This window comes from Anarrhichthys ocellatus, unplaced genomic scaffold, assembly GCF_004355925.1.
Source record: "Anarrhichthys ocellatus isolate YVR2014 unplaced genomic scaffold, GSC_Weel_1.0 scaffold17, whole genome shotgun sequence".
Taxonomy (NCBI): domain Eukaryota; kingdom Metazoa; phylum Chordata; class Actinopteri; order Perciformes; family Anarhichadidae; genus Anarrhichthys; species Anarrhichthys ocellatus.
Window position 1 is genome coordinate 6,481,415 of NW_022280047.1, and position 19,092 is coordinate 6,500,506.

The 19,092-nt window shown below is 41.9% G+C and overlaps 1 protein-coding gene across 5 annotated transcripts; it reads right to left on the minus strand.

Moving 5' to 3' along the window:
- Positions 1–1,014: 1,014 nt before the first annotated feature.
- On the minus strand, positions 1,015–17,234 carry LOC116388570 (ubiquitin-associated protein 2-like). Of its 5 annotated transcripts, none has more exons than XM_031856575.1 (29): positions 17,139–17,234; positions 15,529–15,663; positions 14,546–14,623; positions 14,286–14,396; positions 13,943–14,099; positions 13,615–13,692; positions 12,507–12,570; positions 12,192–12,274; positions 11,805–11,857; positions 11,477–11,541; positions 11,055–11,286; positions 10,692–10,947; positions 10,432–10,560; positions 9,462–9,598; positions 8,752–8,978; positions 8,258–8,501; positions 8,058–8,097; positions 7,673–7,796; positions 7,405–7,462; positions 6,947–7,157; positions 6,185–6,276; positions 5,605–5,655; positions 5,265–5,343; positions 4,780–4,962; positions 4,213–4,383; positions 3,318–3,422; positions 2,786–2,856; positions 2,249–2,440; positions 1,015–1,851 (listed from the first exon to the last, which is right to left on the minus strand). In XM_031856575.1, exons 2-29 carry the CDS (start codon positions 15,619–15,621, stop codon positions 1,756–1,758), a joined length of 3,480 nt encoding a protein of 1,159 aa, XP_031712435.1. In that variant the 5' UTR covers positions 15,622–15,663; positions 17,139–17,234; the 3' UTR covers positions 1,015–1,755. The 5 variants fall into 5 exon arrangements, with proteins under 5 accessions (XP_031712435.1, XP_031712432.1, XP_031712431.1 ...); XM_031856572.1 differs by lacking the exon at positions 17,139–17,234 and adding an exon at positions 16,592–17,096 and having other exon boundaries at positions 5,605–5,652; XM_031856571.1 differs by lacking the exon at positions 17,139–17,234 and adding an exon at positions 16,592–17,095.
- Positions 17,235–19,092: the final 1,858 nt, after the last annotated feature.

The window sequence follows — 19,092 nt, forward strand, 5'->3', positions numbered from 1 at the left end:
AAGCTGGTTCACCATATGGCCAACTGGCTTAAAAGACTATTACAGAGAACAGTTTTGGCAATCAGATTACAGACGATGCTCAATTCAGTTTCAGCAAACTACTTTTTCGAAAAAGTTACAGCAACTGCCTCACACAAATGAACAATTTTAAATGAAAAGATTGTATTATTCAATAAATGAGCTGTAATGGCACAAATTATAACAAATTTCTTGATTATCATCCATTTGCTTGCACGCATCATATCCTACAAACTAGCCAACAGGTCAAAAGTACAGACTCACTACTCGATAATCGTAAGGTCAAAACTGCAAGTACAATTGAACAAAATATAGATATACTTTGACAGACCAGAGGGAATGGGGCAATCAATGCAAATTCATCCCATTATACACCCACTTGTAATTTCAGTTTTTATTTCATCGTTATCGCATTATCAAACCCAAGGAAGAGCCGTCTTCTGCAACCTGTCAACCCATAAATTTATGCTGGCAATTACTAATTTATTAAATCGCAGATTCTCAAGGTATGAGAATTTGAGAATGTGATGTTTGGCAGCAACAGAAAAATTTGTTACAAATTGGGTCGAGTGCAGTACACATTTTGGGGAGAAATTATAATAACTTGCAGGCGTTTTGTCATATCCAATTGTGCTTAGACTTTCATGATCTAACTTTGATTTAATTTCAGTAATAACCACCAAAGATATTTTGGTAACTGACAATAAATTGTTTTATCAGTTTTACATGATCATAGGCACCCATAGTGATGGTTTCTAGGTAACCACATGCAATACATTATTTTGGATAAATATGATTTCCATCTTTCTTCATTTCACACTGTACTGGATAGGTGAATGTGAAAACATTGGGCAGGGCTCCCTATGATGCAAGTATCTGCTCCAAGTTTCTGTATAATTATTTGCCATCTCTGACATGAAGGATGATTGAATCAGAAAACAGTCTAAGAAAACTCACACTGCACACAAACAAAACAAAAAAAATCTCAGTCAAGTCAAATTTCCAACTGCTCAGAACTTTTATTTCGAGGGAAATCAGGGTTAAAATAAAATTAAAATATAAAATTTAGATGTCTTCAAAAGGTAAGGGGTTGACACAAGGAGAGTCGGCAGCCTTCCAGAAGAAGGGAGGAAGAGAGTCAAGAGGGGGAAAAACAGGAAGCTACAAAATGAAGTTTGGGGGATGAGCCTGGTCATTCAGGAAGTTATGTATAAAAAAAAAAAATAAAAAAAAAAAAGACAAAACGGATGCAGTTAGTTATTATAAACCCCACCTCCATCTGAAATGTCCTCATTCGCAATCAGTGCTATAGCTCTCTCCTTTTCCTTTTCTGGTTTCTTACAGGAGGTTTTAGATAATTTCTATTCTTCTCTCGCTCTCTCGCCATTACCTCATTCCGTCTTAATGTAACATCTTTTCCTGCAGTTTTGAAAAAAGTAAACAAAAAGTCCTTCAAAAATAAAATGCAGCAACCACATTTCATGTTCTACTATTACATATACAGTATATATATATATATAAATACATACATAAATATCTTACATGTACAACCAATTTTGAAAAGGGAGGGAAGAGAGAACCCAAAAGACTTGAGGATGAGGACTAGTGGAGGTGGGGGAGCAGGGCGAGGAGGCCCAAGGTTGCTCATTGTGAGGGTAGTGTGTCTTTCTTTTTTGTTTTAGCTTTACACTCGCAGGCACATAGCCTTTTGGGGGAGTGATGATTGGGAAGCATTCCTCAGTTGGCCCAGTAGGGGGAGTTGCCATAGCTGGACTTGCTGCCTTGGGTCTTCTGCTGCATGCTGCTGGACTGATTGCGCTGACCAGGACCACCCTGCAGAGACACAAAAAAAAAAAAAAAGTCCAGTGAGTCACTAATGTTTAAAATAACGTATCTACCTAAAAGGTTTAAAAACCATCAGGGTGACGCTTGCAGTGTTGACTGCTAGTGCCTGGTAAGAAAAGCCTTTTAAGTGCCTGACGTTTTGGTTCGTGGGGCAAAAACGATCCTGGAACTATTTATTAAAAAAGGCCTATGAAGTTGCTGAACATTACAGGCAGCATGCAAGTTAATGCACAGGAGCAGTCTTGTTTGTTTGCCCACCTACGTCAGCTGATGCGGTCACAGCTATTCAGAAAACATGGGTGTCAAATGAAATAGACAAAGCGACAGATTAACACTTCAATGATGCAAACTTATGTGGGCAGAATGTGATGTATGCTAAGCTTACCTGTCCATCCTGTGTGAGGTGATGGTGCAGCAGCTGAGAATGGGGCTGTTGGTGCGGTGGCAGGATGTGCATGAAGGGAGCCGGGGCATAGCCAGGAGCACCCCCAGGGTTCAGGGGCCCTGTTCCCCCCAGCGCTGAAGGCAGGCTGAAGGGAGGTGGTGTCCCCGTGTGGAAGCCCTGCTTATCAAATGACTGGGGATAACCAAGAGAAGACACAAGAGCTTAAAATTGTGAATACAGGCCAACTTGATTACGTGCATTTAAAATAGGTTTAGAAATAAATAAAATGACAATTTAATATAGCTTTCAATAAATATTTTACCAATCCAAACATGTTTCTGTATCCAAATCAAATGTACAACATAATTTAATGGCCTACTCAAGGTGATATGCTGTTTATGTGTAGACATGCACTAGTTTCAATTAAGAGAAATATTTGCAGAAAAGGTCACTCGTGTTATCTTAAGACTATTATTATCTAAGCAGAGGCATTGAGCCATAACCAAACACAGGAATACAGGACTTCAAGTCACTCACTTGAGTTTTGCTGTAGATTGAGCCTCCCATGTCAGGTACTCCACCGGTACCTGACCCCGACAGTCCTGGTGCTGAGACGAGAAAGAAAAGGAGGGAATAGGAAAGAGGTAAAGAAAAAAAAGATCGGAATGTAAGAAGGAAGGAAAGAAAAAGGAAAGAAGAAAACAACAGAGAAGGAAACGCAAAGGAGTTAAGGGAGAAGAAACACAACTGTGTCACTTCACTGATTGAATATCAAGCGCTGAATGTTCATTTCCACTGTTAGTAGGAGGGGGGCCAGCCAGTAGGAGGAAGCATATTAAGTGAGGAGGTGCAGATTTCTCACTTTTTGTCACCCTTTTTGCAAGTATTCCTTTTTTTTATGTGCACATCAAAGTGCAATCACACATGTGCAAATACACACCTTTCTCCAGAACACTCTTGAGTGTAGAATCATCTGCAATTGTGAGTAAATCTGTTTTTCCCACAGGGAAATGCCCGCTGACTTTGACCGCGTGTTGTTAGAGGGTGCGCACATGTGTTGTGTGTGTACCTTTCCCTGGGCCGCTGCCCGCTGACTTGGCCTGTGACTGGGCAGAGCCTCCGTACCCTCCCTTACTGTACTCCCCACCGTGGGCTTGAGACAGGTCATCAAAGGCTGAAGGAGGAGGAGTACAGAAAAAGAGGAGGCACAGCGAGCAAAGGAGGAAGAGAGGTGGGGTAGGAAGAGAAAGACAGGAAACGGATGACGTGAAGAGAAGAAAAGGACGAGGATGGGAGGAGAAAAGAGAGGGGGGCAGGGGAGAGAGGCAGTAAGGTAACCTGACTAAAACGGCAGCTGCGTCTATATTGAGCCGTGTCCAACTTCAGCAGGGGGTTTGAGCTATGCATGCAGCACAAGCAAAAATCACACAGGCCCAATTCCACACGCACATGCAGCATTTGGTGTACATGGCTAAAGTGTAGGAAATCTAATTCTCTTTTGCCTCCCTCTACACATCTTATTTATGTTCGGGTTCGGTCTCTGTACACGCACCTCTCTATATCCCAATACATGTGCTCTTGAAAACCTGTTACCATTATGAATTATAAGGTCATTCCTGCTGAACTCCACACCTTCTACAAGACAGCTGGCTTTTTGAGCATCTAACACATCAGAAAGAACCGACTGGCCCGATAACCCAATAATGTCCCCATAACTAGTCAAACTGTTGAAGTCGTTCAAGTGACCACCTCAGCTACTTTTGGTGGCTAGTTGCTGTGACAGTTTGTGGGACTGTGATAGTTTGGCAGTATTCAGAATTTAAGATAGACCAGTGTTGTCATAGTTCATATCAACTCAAAAGCTGAATTAAAATGAATATAATCTCCACATGGAAACCTTTTATCATTTGTTTGAAAACATCAGTCAGAGAATAGACGGCCTTCTTGTTTTGCCCTGGTCTTACCTGCGCCATATGCATGCTGTCCGTAACTGGGCTGATGCTGTTGGTGATACTGATTGGAAGGGTTGGCTAGGCCCATTGCAGGTTGCTTGGCAGCAGCAGGAGGCACAAAGACGGTGGGGCCGTACTGGAAAGCCGAGGGAACCCCCGGCAAACCAGCGTAATACGGCAGACCTGTAAAATTGGATGTTAAAAAAATAATCCAGTGCAAAGAAAACAGATCACTAGGCAACTGTATTTAAGCAACAATGATGAGAAGGGCTCGTCTGTGCAGAGCAGGCACGGTTTCATTAATAGTCTACATAACAGTTATGTAAAAATGACTTATCACTTTTGTTTGATCTTGTTTTTAGAAATTTGTACATTTGAAGAATTCTCTTCTTTTTTAGCTTAAGTACTCTTTACATATTACAACAGACCCTTAGAAACAGTTAAACAAGAAGCCAAAATAACGAGAGAAGATGGTAGCCTGCAATTTGCATTCAGAGTAAATGTCAAGTGCATGGATGAGTTGCCTGGAAATAACTGGACAACATCCCCATCATTAAACATAATGTTACTTCTCCTTACCAGTGTATCCATAGCCAGGGGGCAGGGGGGGATTGAGGAAGGCCTGGTTCTGTGCTTGCTGACCCTGACCCTGTGTTCCTGCCTGTGGTGCCTGCTGGGGCTGTGACTGCACCCCGGCTGTAGACATGCTGGTCGGGGGAGCTGGAGATGACGAATCATTCCTGCCAAACTTTGTCGCTTCACCTGGATAGAAAATGACAGCAGAGAAGACAAAACTGAAGCTGAAAAAAATGCATCTAAACATATTTTGCCCCTCTATTCCACAGCTAACGTGAACCATCAGCAGGATCTCCATGTTGATCGAATCAATTATGCTTAACATAATATGCTGAAGTGCAAAAATGACAGCCATGAATAAAATGTTGTATGAACAGACAGATGTGTAGTTTCAAGAAAATAAGGAATTGTGTCAATTGCTCAGTGTCAACGAACAGACTGTCTCGACACATAATGCAGCAGACATGTCAACTCAACATTTCACTTACCAGAATATGGATTATTAGCAAGGCTCTCTCTTCCAGGCATAGCAGCTGTAGTACCAGGGAATGTTATACCATAATAATCCTGTGTAGAAAGAGGAAAATTAAAAATTAAATGCCAAGCGTTACCCTCCACATTTCATTGCCTTTTCCATACATCTTAGACTGATAATTTTGGAATTTTGTGCTATTGCCAGAGAGGATGCGTATTACGAGTGGTTACTTTACTACAACGGTAGCAGGAATGTAACAAAAAGGGAAACACATTTGAAAGCCCCTCACCGATTTACCATAATACTAGAATCACAGTGACATGAAGCAGGGTATAGGGCAGAATAACACTCACCATAGGAAGGCGAGACTGCAGCATTTGCAAGTCCTCATATCCGTAGATCTGCTGTTGAAATAATAATGGAGAGACGAATCGGGGATAATTAAGTACCACTTTGAAGTCACTGTTGCCCACAAACTCAACTTAAGTTATATGCTTCTACTCAGCTTCAGTCAGTGTCTCTGTGCGTTTCATAGATGTCATGTTTGATCAGAACCTACTAAAACAGTCCTCGTCAACACTGAGAATCTCCATAGAATAAGGAGTGAACTCACTGCCATAATTGTTCAAGTTTGAAGGTGGACCCGCAATTCTCCTTTTAGTGACAAGCCTCTCCTCAGAGTTTTGCTTAGCTTTTTAACTGATTGCATTAATTGGTCAAAATGATCATCGGTTAAATATTAACATACTTATTACAAACTGATTGTTGACAAAAAGAAAATGCTTCACAGTTCTGGTAATGTTAATCTCTTATGATGTCATCTATGCTCTTGATACAACTCTTCTTTCCCTTTAAAAAAAGCCAGGGGACTAATAAATATACAAACAATAAAATAATATTGGCTAAATTGTATTTAAATATTTTTATAGTTACCGGGTAAGCAGGGAGCAAGCCACCAGGGCCCATGATGTACTGGTTGGCCAGGAGAGGCGGCACTCCTTGAGCCAAGTTGGGAGGAGCTTTACCTGGTAAAGAGGATAAACATTTTCAACTTGACATAATATATGGACATTAATTATGTAATTTTGCTAAATTTGTATAGATCTGTATGGTCTTAGGCGAGTGTCAAAATAGCTTGATTACTAGAGGAATTGACCTTCACTATGCCCAGCCCCTCGCTGCAACTCTGTCAAACTGTTACTTACTGCACTACCTGCATACATGTTACCTAACTTTTGGAAAAACCAAACCACCACATCATCTGGCGATTGAGATTAAGGAATAACACTGTTCTTGTAAAGCCAGGTAGGCCATTATTCACTTTTACAATCATTAAAAACCAACAGCAGCACATGTATACATTCAGTATACCTTCAGTAGCTTGCATAGCACTGAAGTGCTAACGCTAGTTAATGCTGTGCCAACATACTCTGCTACCGTTAGCTCCAAACATAAAAACAAAACGTTTCACCGTCTTCCATCTCCTTCCAACCTCTGTGGGTAACGAGTAGCACCATTACACAACGTTTAACTATGACTAACTCAAAAACCACAGAGCCAGTCTGAAAATTAAGAAAGTCTGATGATGAGAGTCTATGGAGCAGAGTTGTATAGTTGTCGGACCCTGGCAGACTCTTCTGTAAATGAGTTCCTGTGTTACGGTGATGCGATTCCTATGTCGATCTATGAGCCTACCAGAGGTGGTGGTGAGCAGGGGTGCCGTGCGGCTGCCTGCAGCTGAGAGTGTGGCGTTTGTGCCATTAGGAGTTAGTCCAGGTGCTCCAGATTGGTGCAGACCATTGGTGATCGAGCAGTTAACAGCCAGGGGACTTGAATCGATAGCGTGGCTGGACGACGATGAATAGGCATGGAGGTTGCCACTACTATTGTTCTCCACATTACTTATCTGCCGTTAACAGAACAAGAGAAGAAAGGGTGTGTGAGGAAAAATAAAAAGCAGCAACTATTTCGTAGGTATGTTTTTCTGAAAGCATCACAGATTAGCAGAAAAGAAAGTCCTGCACTCAAACAACCCAACTGCACAATAATAAGTGTCTACATTTTCAGCAAATATCTCATATCTTTTTATTACCACAACTGCAGAGGGATGTTATATTAAACTTGTGTCTGTATGAAAGCATGTACAGACTTACCGTGTGGGAGGAGCTTGTGGCTAGAACAGATCCGGTTGAGTGAGTACTGGTCACATGACTAGAGAGAGTAAAATGATTCTGTCAGTTTGCTTAAATCTGATAAAGCAAAAGTTCTTTATCAAGGAATATATTTTAAAAGGATGGGAGATTCAGTGAATATGTATTTCCACATTAAAGGTTTAGGATATGTGCTTGTAAGCATCATTATCTCCAGACAAAGAGGACACACAAAAAAAGGGAAAATGAATCAATGTGCAGCATCCCTTACCTGCTGAGCGAGGGGATGGATGTTGAGTGGGAAGGTGTAACTGCAGGGGAGGAGATGTGGTGGCCAGTGTCACTCGTCATAACGGGAGACTCGGTTATGACTGTTCTAGACATCGATGATGTAGCTGTTGTAAAAGAAAAAATAAGAAATTAATTTGGTGTAAATCATTTTGTGTTGATGTTACAAACTGTTAGGAGGGGAAAAAAGAATGAAATAAAATGAAACAAAGTTGGACAAGGTGGATGATTTGAGTGTGTCCTGGTCTTTTTCAAACCTAATCAACTTTCTCTGAAAGGATTCTTTCCACTTTCTATCTGATGCATTTAGCGATCAGTATTCATCATATTGGACTTGATTGGCCACTCCATCTGCTGCGTGTACTTACTGTCCTGTGTGCTCTGTGTCTTCATGCCACTGTAGCCGTTCTATGAGAGGAGGAAATGATCAAAGTCTTAGTATTCAGTTTTTTGTCAGGTATTAAGCGGAGATTGAGCTTTCGAGAGATAACGGTAAAATCAGCAGGGGGTAACATCCTCTTTTCATTTGGGTCACTTATGCATACACAGATAAAAGATTTATCCTCACCGTGAGAGCGGCAGCTGAGGAGACATCTTTGGTCTGAGAGAAGCCCAGATGAGGTGGCAGGGACCTTTGACCACTGCTCTCCACACGGCTGGCTGCAGAAGAGGCTGTAGAAGAGGGTGGTGCGGCTGCACTGGGAAGACCCATGGAGGGGGAGGGCGTGGCACTGGGTAAGCCCAAGGATGGTGAGGGGAAGCTGGGATCTGATACAGCTAATGGTAAGGGGGGTAAGCTGTTCATGTGTTCGCTGTTCACAGGACAGAGAGAAAGGAAGATGGGGAAAGACGGACATACAGAGAATGTTTTAGAAGTAGAAAGCTACGCACTCTGAAAAGATACACAAATTCCTCGTAAAAAGACAAAACTATGCATTACACCGTAAATCAAAAAAACTCCTCCGCTCGCTCGCTCACTCTCTCTCTCTCTCTCACACACACACACACACACACACACACACACACACACACACACACACACACACACACACACACACACACCTCATAGATCCTGGCTTGGAGAACAGGCTGCTCTGTGGCTGCTGTGTAGGACCAGGCATGGGTACTGGAGCTGGGCCCTGAGTCGGGGCATGTTCCCTGGCCGGCTCCGCCTGTGCCATTGCTACCGTTCCACTACCAGCCACAGACCCAAAGTCAAGAGCCCCAAACTGAACATTCAGGCCAGGTATATCTGCTGAGCCCGGCATCTCCACTGCTGACGACGGGATCTGAGAAAACAAAGAAGGAATTAAGTAGAAGTTGGCCTATATATTTACCAATTTGATTATTTTGAATTATGTTCAAATTTGTTTTGTACTATGTATAACATGTTTAAAGTATGGACATCAACTTGTTGAAATGTGTGCAACGGTATTTTCAGTCAAAAATAAATGATCACCGGCTAGTGGCTGTGTTGAGTCCAAACATGTATGAGATGGATATACTGAATACTACTCCTTCTGTGTTATATATTATCGCTGATTATGAAAGGTGAAGTCATGAGAGTGGAGTTCACAGATTGAGCAAACTACTTTATTTAGTCTGTTCCTACCACATATAGGGCTGGTTTTCCTGTCAAGTACGTGAGAACAGATAGATTGTGGAAGACTCTCAGTTCCTACCATATCTTGCAGGCAACATTGTTCTTTAGTTATTTTTGCATGGAGGTTATCACACTCGTTTTGTCTCATTCAGATATCAGAAGAGCTTACCTTTGAGGAAGGAGGTACTCTGCGTCTCTGTGTCTTTAGCTGCCGCTGAGGAGGTTCTGTGACAGAATGCTCCATGAATGTCAGCTTCCCTCCTGGAGAAGCTCCATCTCTTAAAGGAGGGATGGACGACTCATGACCTGTAGGATATTACAGGAGGATCAAAATAATGGTCAGAGCAAGACACAATGACAATGGAAATATTGCCATGATCTTACAGCACAGATAAACTACAGATAAGTGTTCCCACTTCTCATTTCTATAGCAGAAAAACACACCGTCTGAACCATATTGTGTGCCCTTAATATTTGTCTTTGATATCAGCGCTGTAGCCATCATCTCAAATTTCACTTTTAGCTAAATATTTCCCATTGTTATTTCCATGTGTTGTTGCAGTCAACAAACAAGGCAGAAGGAACATTTAAGTGCTCAGCAATTGTGGCTATTGAACAGCTCAGGGGTCATGAAGAACAATCTACTGCTGCTGGTATTCTTATCTAATTAATCTGCCAAATATCAATATTCAAAAATGACTAATTAGTTGAGTTGCAGCTCTACTGGCAAGTGGAAATCTAAGCAAACTATCCCACCGTTAATGTAAAGATGCACCAACTGCAATTTTCTTGGCTGATTCCGATATCTTAAAAGTCTGATTTGCCAATTCCGATTTTGGTTCTAAGAACTACAATTAACAGCAAAGCTCCAATAACGTTTTTCACCACTGTCCTGGAACTCACCCCAAAAAATTATTTTAAATGTCCCGAAGTCAGTGTAAAGTGGCAAAAATTCTGTAGGATATCCTCAAATTTGCTGTTGTCATCTATATATTTCTATTTGAATACTTACTTTAACATCAGTAGTCTTAAATAATGTATTATAACTTGTCCAACTTACAACTTTAGTGTTTGTAAGTTCCCGCAGCCGATCAATCTATGCATCTCTACTTTAGTGTAACACTGTCCTGCAGCCCTACCTGGTGGTGTGGGGACCTGTGGAGCATGCGACAGGCCCAGAGGATCTGCGGTGGGAAGGATGGAGGACTGTTGCCTCTGAGACAGCTGGCTGAGCACCGCTGATGGCTCAGGTTGAAGCTTCATCCCCACTGGAGAGAATGGAGATAAATATGTATTCATATACCAAATGTACCACTGTGCACTGTACCTTGTGCATTGTCATCAAGAACAGGTTTAATAGTCGTGGATTTCTTATTTGCTTTGAGAAATTTAAACTTACTGTGTTGGGCAATAACAGGGCCATTCTCCACTCTCTGAGCCTTGACTTCTAGAGAGGGAGAGCACGCTGGAACAGGGTTCTGCATTGGAGGTGGCCCTGCATCTTTGGAAACACTAATGTTGCTGGCGTTGGCCAACATCGGACAGGCCCTCTGACCAAGCCGAGGGCCGTTGAGCTGCTCCGATGTCCTGGTGTCGGAGGTAGGCGTTGGCTTCGGCGCATTCGGGGATCCAAAACCAGAACCCAGGACTGAGGACTGAGAGGATGAGAGAAGCAAAACAAGAACTGAATACACCAGTATCAGTGTGTAGGCACATAAACATCGTTAGGTGTTTGCTGGTGCTTGCACGTGTGTGTATGTACCAGTGCAGCATGTGCATAGGTGGTACTAGCAGAGGCGGCATGGGCGTAGCTGTTGGCTGTTGCGTGTGCGTAGCTGTGTGTTGCAGTGCGTCCATTGTGGTGGGAATTGGTAAACACCAGGCTTTGGCCCAAATGCTCGGCTGAGGGGCCATCGACTATCGCTCCCAAGTCAGCTTCCATAGAACCCCCCACAGCCACTCCAGTCTTCGGCAGTAGGCTAGCCATGTCCTCACTGAGGGGAAGCAGAACATAAGAGAGCAGAAAGAGTGGGGGGAGTGAAGAGTGGAAGAAAAGAGGGGTTTGAGGAGGAGAGTCAATAAGGCGAAGATAACCACACAGATCAAATGAAAAGTTACTCTCCAGATTAAAGCCCGTTCTCTGTAGTGTTTTAAGTTGACTGGACTTTGGGCAGGATCGCTTACTTGGGTCTAGGTGTGATGTGTTTTGCTGGAGGAGAGGAGGCAGTGAATACTTTGGTCTCAGACAACTGTGGAAAAGGACAGGAAGTGCAAACACAGGCATCCATCAGATTTATATTGGCATATGTGCTGTACTGTATATCAACAACCATTAAGAACCTCATTGATAGGACCACTGACTCTTAACCGATAGTATTTAGTAAGTCAACGTCTCTAGAAGTTAGGCAGGACAGTGCAGATTTAAAGCAATCTAAGTGAAACAAACTTTGTGCAACCCCTCAATCTACAGCAACGCAAATCCCTTTCAGATCATTAAAAAGTGCTGTCTTACGTCCTCATTCCAGTCCTCTGCAGCCCAGTCTTCCACATTGCCTTCCCATGTTCCTAAAAACACAAAACAGAACAGCCAAGTTAGTGTTGCCATGTTCTCACACACGTATGTTCTCAGCAACTACCAACCACTCAAAGCACTGAAACAAAATATAGCACCCTACATGCTTTAATATAAAACACCCTCAAAATAAAAGCCCTTGAATCCAACAGAGTAATTTGCCTATTTATGATTGAATTATTATTTTATTCTGCACCTAGTGGCCTACATCTGGAATTTCCCACTGATTTGGGGCAAATGAACTAGACTAGGCAAATACTTTTAAGCCATTCTACAACAAACATAGGAAATTGCATCAAAACGCGACATCTCCGTTATTTTCCTTACCAGCTCCCTCAGCAGTTTCATTACCGTCCCATGCATCCTGGCGAGCTCGGGAGTTAGCGCCGTAATCAGCAGGATTGAAGATGCTGAAAGTAGTAGAGAGTGGAAAGAAGACACCAGGAAAGAGGAGGAGACAGGTTGGAAAACTTAAGTAAAATTGAAGCGAATACCATCTGGTCTATTGTTACTACTGAATGAGGAGATTCAGAAACTTAATTTATCCACATTAGATTTGTTTAAGATATGTGCTTGTAATCAGCATCACTACCTCCTGATCCTACTTCAGGCTTATGATTTACACTAAGCACACATTCTTACCCCATTCCCTGGGTAGAGAACCTGTTGTCATCAGCTGCCCTTCCTCTACCGCGAACCCCTGCCCCTGAGGACACACACAGGACAACCAGATGACCCCTGCTGACTGGTCAATTTCAGCCTCAACTCTTCATTACGCATTTTTTTCAAAGAGATTTTTTTCTAAGTTTACTGAAAAAAGTTATTTTTTTGTCATTTAACTTTGCCAAGCATGAGACAATATCTTCTCAGGTTTTTTTTGTTTGAAAACATAGCACCGTACATGCGTTTACGTTTATTTTCTATTATGTTTTTATACCCATGTTTCTAAAATGTGGCATTGCTTTAGGATTGCGTTCAATAAGTAAACTACTAATACAGTGCAATGTCATAGTAGTTGACCACACCAGAATGATATCACATTGCGATATCTGTGCTGTCAAAACACACCAACATCGGCCATTGAGGTAACGGTTAGACAGGCTGTCTTAATAAGCCAAAAGAATATGTTAAAGTCAAGATTTTAACTTTAGACATTCAACAGCCATACATTAATACAAGAAGCCACAAGAATACATGTATTTCTCCAGTGTTAGAACATAATCAGCCCTCAGACACAATTTCTCCTGAACCAGGCCTTGATTGACCTCATCCTTCTTTAGATCGCTTGTCGTTACAAAAAAAGGACACAAATTGAGTCAGATTCTATGCCCGTTCTCCCTCTCCAATCTCTTCTATCAACGACATCCCTCGCCCCACTAAACATACACGCAAGCAGCTGCAGGGACTCAGCGCATTCCACACACGTTGAGTGCTGCAATACTCTAAATGCCTGTAGATACAAATAGATATGTTGCCAGCTACATCACCAAAACATGCAGAACAACATCTGAGACAATGCCCTATCTAACACAGTGAACAAAAACCAAACGATATTACAATTTGCTTAAAGTCATGGATATGTGCAAATGGTGGACTACAGGGTTGCCTAAAGACGATATCAAAACTGGTAGCTATAAATACCCCCTTTTCAATAATCTTTGTATAGTCCAACTTTGCCATTTTGTTAGCAAAAAGACCAAATGTGCAAAGTATTCAATAAACTAAAGGTGTAATTCTCTGTACTGCTCACCTCTGCCCCGCCCTCTGCGTCCACGGTCTCCCCCTCTCTCTCCAGGAGTAACCTCAAACACATTCTCCTCTAACCGACCTGGAATCCAACAAGAAACAGATACAAGCTCATATTATTAACACTGAACTGTGAGAAAGACCGTTGAGCCTTGATAAATAAACCCACTGGGATATCAAAGTTAAACAAATGAGAAAAGTTGAATGACAAATCCATACAATACTAAAAATAAACTTGTCAAAGATACTTCAAATACAGAGAACACCATTTCAAAAGGACTGACAAGGAACCTGCATTTACACAATTCAGATAGTACAAATATCTTTCTTACCTTCGCGCCCTCGGCTGATGCCTCTGCCCCTCCTGTTGGACGCCCCACGTCCGCGACTTGCCTCCCTCTCTCCTTTCTTCTCCCGGCTCTCCTTTATCTCTGAGGGTCCACCTTCTTTCCCAAGGGTACGCTTCTTCCCCACAGTCTCCCAGGAGGTCTGACCGAGGTAAACCAGAGAATGAGGTGGACTAAATACATAAATGAAATATTGCTATATTGTGACAAAAATGTTGCATGGTTCATGGTGTTTCTGCAAAAACCTAGAGGAATTGCCATAAGATGTGAACACAAGCATTAAATGTATATAAGAATATGGTTTGTGCATGTGTACATAGACTCTTACTATGTCAGAGGTGCTCTCCAGCAGAAAATTGATGGCTCTGTTTACATCTTCGTTGCAGTCATGGAGGGCTACCACGCACTCATCTTGAGTTTTCCCAGTTACCTCAATCAGCTGTGTTTGTGCAAAACAAAAATACAGCATTAAGTTAGATCACCATCTGATTCAATTAAGGGTCCCAACGTCAAAGAACTCCAAGAAAGTGTGCCAGCGATCCAAAAAATGTATTTGTCTGAAAGTGTGTACATGCACAAACACATTACCTGTTTGACTTTGTCTTCAAAGTCAGCATCATTTTTGTCATAGATCACTTGGGCTAAACGAATCTGTTCTGGTGTGGCCTGGTAAACAAACAGTTCAGTTAGAAATAATACAACAGGAACCTGGGGTCTTTTCACATTCAAACAATAAATCAGCAGGGCTGAACAGGGGCTGCCACACTGGCTACCAGGCAGCTTTTGGCTGCAAATAGGCTCACCATTTTTAATCACCTTATAATTTGAGTAATTAAGATACTATGCAGTACATCTGCATAGTTAAAATGTAACAAAATAATAAAATCTTTATGACAATAACCAAGCAAAATTAATTTAACTGTAGTCTGTGTTTTAATTGATACTTAACAGAATTTTAATCTCAGGTGTGATCAGTTAACATGTCCACCCTCAATTCCTGGTATACAAAATACCAGAAGTTCAGCTATTGTCATGTTCGTCACAGATCCCTAAAAAATAAATCCAGCATCGTTCGCTTGTTCATCCATTCTCTGTCAATTTGTTTGCGCCGATTCTCACCACAGATTCACTGGCTCTTCAGCTTTGAAGTTGACACCAACATAAGCTTGGTTATCATCTCTACTTTCAGAGATGACCCGTCTTAATTCTGCTTAGACAACTGAATCAACTCTTACATAGAGCTGAAGAGACTTCGGTGCACAGTCTGCTGTCCCTAATATGTTACGAATTGGTTGCCAATGTATCTTACACCACGTTGTATTTACACATTTCAGTGAAAGATGCTACAATCTGGGCAAAGGTATACAATGTAGGATGTATCCAGCCAACCTTTAAAAGTGTGAAACTACATTCTACATTCATTACAAAAATGTAGTTTCAATTATCAGTATAACATACAAAACTAGGGATTAAACCTTTTATTGTGCTAAAAAATAAAAAAGACAGACTATATTCAAATTGAGAAAGACAATTAGGCCTGGCTGCAACTCTGTACAATGGTCACAACCCACCTGTATCGGTTTCTGCGACTGCGTTTGTGTGGTCGTGGACAGTGTTCCGTCCCGAGTCCCCCGGGCGTGGTTGCTGACCACTGAAGTCATCATATACAGTATATACAAAACAATGTATGTACAAAATAGAAAAATCTAGGGGAGAGGGGACAGAGGCAAAGTTAAATGACATATACCCGTGAGATGGTTACATTGAATCACAATTCCTAGTAAAATACAATACTGAATAAATGTTGAATGCCAATACAATGAACTGAATGTGTGGAGCAGACTCAGACTCACTGTTGTCAAGTATACCATGTAAGACTATAATACCATCTGTCGCCCCCCAGCACCCCAGTTAAATTTAGCCAGCCAAGAGGGGACTGTCCGGGTGTCAACTTACAACCTTCCCTCAGTCTCCCACACAAAAACACAGCCAGTATGCACCAGCATATGCTATGGGTATTATAAATTATAACACTTTTCCCCATTGACAAAGTCAGGATAGCGACAATTATTCGGCATTTGAGTAAAAGTAATAACTAACCTAACAACAAAGGAACCTGGGCTTTATACCAGGCAAAACTGTGTCTATGGAAATCGAAAGCACTATTTTAAGCACTATTTTTTTTGTCCGTTGAACACACAATTACGGTGGGTTAGATTATATTACTAAGAGTTATTGGTTTTAGATAATACTACCAACTGACAACTTGTCCGCATGGGAACAAAACAAATGAGATCTATCGGCTGTGATCATGTCTGATAACCGTATGTTGGCTGACAGACGGTTAAGGTCAGCTCTATGACGTAACGTTAGCAATTTATCAGTATTTATCATTAAAGTGAATCCTTATCTAACGTAACTTATGACTGAACCGTAACCTTATTTAGGTGAAGGTTTCAAGAATCTCGGTGGAAACATGAGCCGCTAACGTTCACATCAGCGTTAGCTAGGTCAACTAACGTTAGCGCGAGCTAGCTACCGCTCGTCTTTGTTCCTTGTGCGATACACACACACCTTCAAACCGTCATGTTCTAATGGAGAGATATTAGCAGTGCGAACACACAATTAGCTAACCTGTAAGCGAATTAGATCCCTCTTCGGATAGACCCAACGACTCGGGAACAAAAAATAAACAAAGTGCGACGATGTACCCTTTGTGTTAACCAAGAGAAAAGCTAAATCGGATGTAAATTTAGTATAAGTTACCATCAGGCGAACATAAAATGAAATTGACAAACGTCGCGTGTTCATTCAACGTTAGCATGTACAGTGTCCAAAGCTATGTGCTAGGAATGCAATACGGTGTGTGGGGAAGAAAAGTTGTCGAAAAACGCGTGGCCCGTTCATGTTGAGCTACGACAGAGATCAGCAGCAGGCCGACTGCCCGGCATGTGAACGGCCCGTCCACATACAATGAATGCAGCACTACAGTAACGTACGGATACAACGCTGGTTACTTAGCTAGCTAGATAGCTAACCATCGAGGAGGACGAAAGGTTTCTCTGAATAGACCAATCGGTTTCCCTTAAATTAACATAAAAGTTATAATATACGACTTGGGTCGCTCAAAGGGCGTTTGAATCGAAAACATTAGCAAAACACATCTTATTCTTTCTTTTACCTGCTAACACGCTTCGCTCAGCCAGCAGCAGCAGATGCTGTCACGTGACCCACCGCGCCGTTGTTCAATGTTCTGAGGCCAACACTGCCAACCAAATTCCACCGAGCGGGTCAGGTGGTTCAGCGCCGTGCCCTTACGTGCGCGTTCCTGTCTGGGAGCGCGCTTCGCTGTAACGTTTTCAGCCTGAGGACGGGTGAAAACTTTCCTTACAAATTATGTGGTACATTTTCCATATAAGTAGCAAATTCCCCGCATATGTATACGTATGCTGATGTGAGATCACATATAGCCTACATGGGATGGGTTATGATTTAAGTTCGTTGTTGTTTAGTTTTTAGAGTAACAGCGTTTTTTTTTCTTGAGCCAAAACAGGTCGAGTAGGTTTCTTCGATGGTGGTGTAATAGATGTGACCCACGAATTTCGCAATGTCTTTATAGGCTGGCATCTCATATTAAATTTGAATTCAGCCCTTCACTCTCAGCAATGCTCTCTTTGTCATATATACAGTTTCATAATAAAAGGTCATTTGAATAGGCAAACAGACTAAAAACAACATATCTGCACTGCAGAACTCAGCAAATAATCATCAAATCCCCACTACCTAATATAAATATTTCACAACACAGAACACATCATCTGAACACCAGGCACATTTAATTTATCTTAAATCCTTAGAACTTTGTTTAGAAAAACAAATACCCTCAATGACTCAGCTGAAAATCAAAAATACACCAAATATTGCTTTAGAAAGCAAAGAAACATACGATTTATTCACATCAAATAAAATAGCAATACACTTGTCATATGCCACGTAAACAGCTCAGTAGACAAGATTGGGCCAAGACTGGGTTTGCAAAAGAATAACCCTGTTGGATTAGAATAAATGAAAAAATACAGTATACTACATAAATAGCAGCAATAAAAACAACTTTATTTCTTAAATACCAGTGATTCAAGTTTCCACAGTTGTATAATACATCTCCATTTTAAGATTAACTTGATGAATTATGATTTAAAAACATAAACGTAAGGATTTCATAATATACTATAGTTATCTGAATCAGCATGTATACAGCACTGAGGACCTAAGAGGAAAAATAACAACCCCATACCTGCACATAAGAAACACACACACACACACACATCTACAAATGGACATATGTTTCAAATCTGATTCTAATATATATCCTATATTATTGTCTCCATGTAGCACCAGGGACAAAAACACACTGGACCACTGCTACACTGTAATAAAGGATGCATATCGCTCAGTACCCCGTGCAGCTTTGGGACTCTCTGATCACTGTTTGATTCATCTTCTCCCGACCGGCAGGCAGAAACTAAAATCTGCAAAGCCTGTGGTGACGACTGTGAAGAGATGGACCAACGAGGCAAAGCTGGAGCTACAGCCTGCACTGTTTGGAATGTTTTTGAGGCTGCTGCTACAGACCTGGATGGGCTCACTGACACTGTGACATCTTACATCAGTTTTTGGGAGGACATGTGTGTGCCGAAAAAAACCTTCTGCACATTCAACAACAATAAACCCTGGTTTACTGAGAAACTCAGGCAGCTTCGTCGGGCCAAGGAGGAGGCCTACAGAAGTGGGGACAGGATCCTTTACAACCAGGCCAGAAACACACTGACGAGGGAGATCAAGGTAGCAAAGAGGAGCTACACTGAAAAGCTGGAGAAAAAGTTTTCAACCAACGACCCCTCGTCAGTTTGGAGAGGCCTGGATGTACTCACGAACTACAGGAGACCATCCCCCCCCCACTGAGGCCAATCACCAACTGGCTGACGACCTGAACGTTTTCTACTGCAGGCTTGATAAGCCGACTCTCACACCCCCCACCTGCCCCATCATCATCAAACAACCACCTACTCCCCCTGCCTCCTCCTCACCTCTCCCAACCGACCCCCCACCGGCACTGAGATATGCGAAGAGGATGT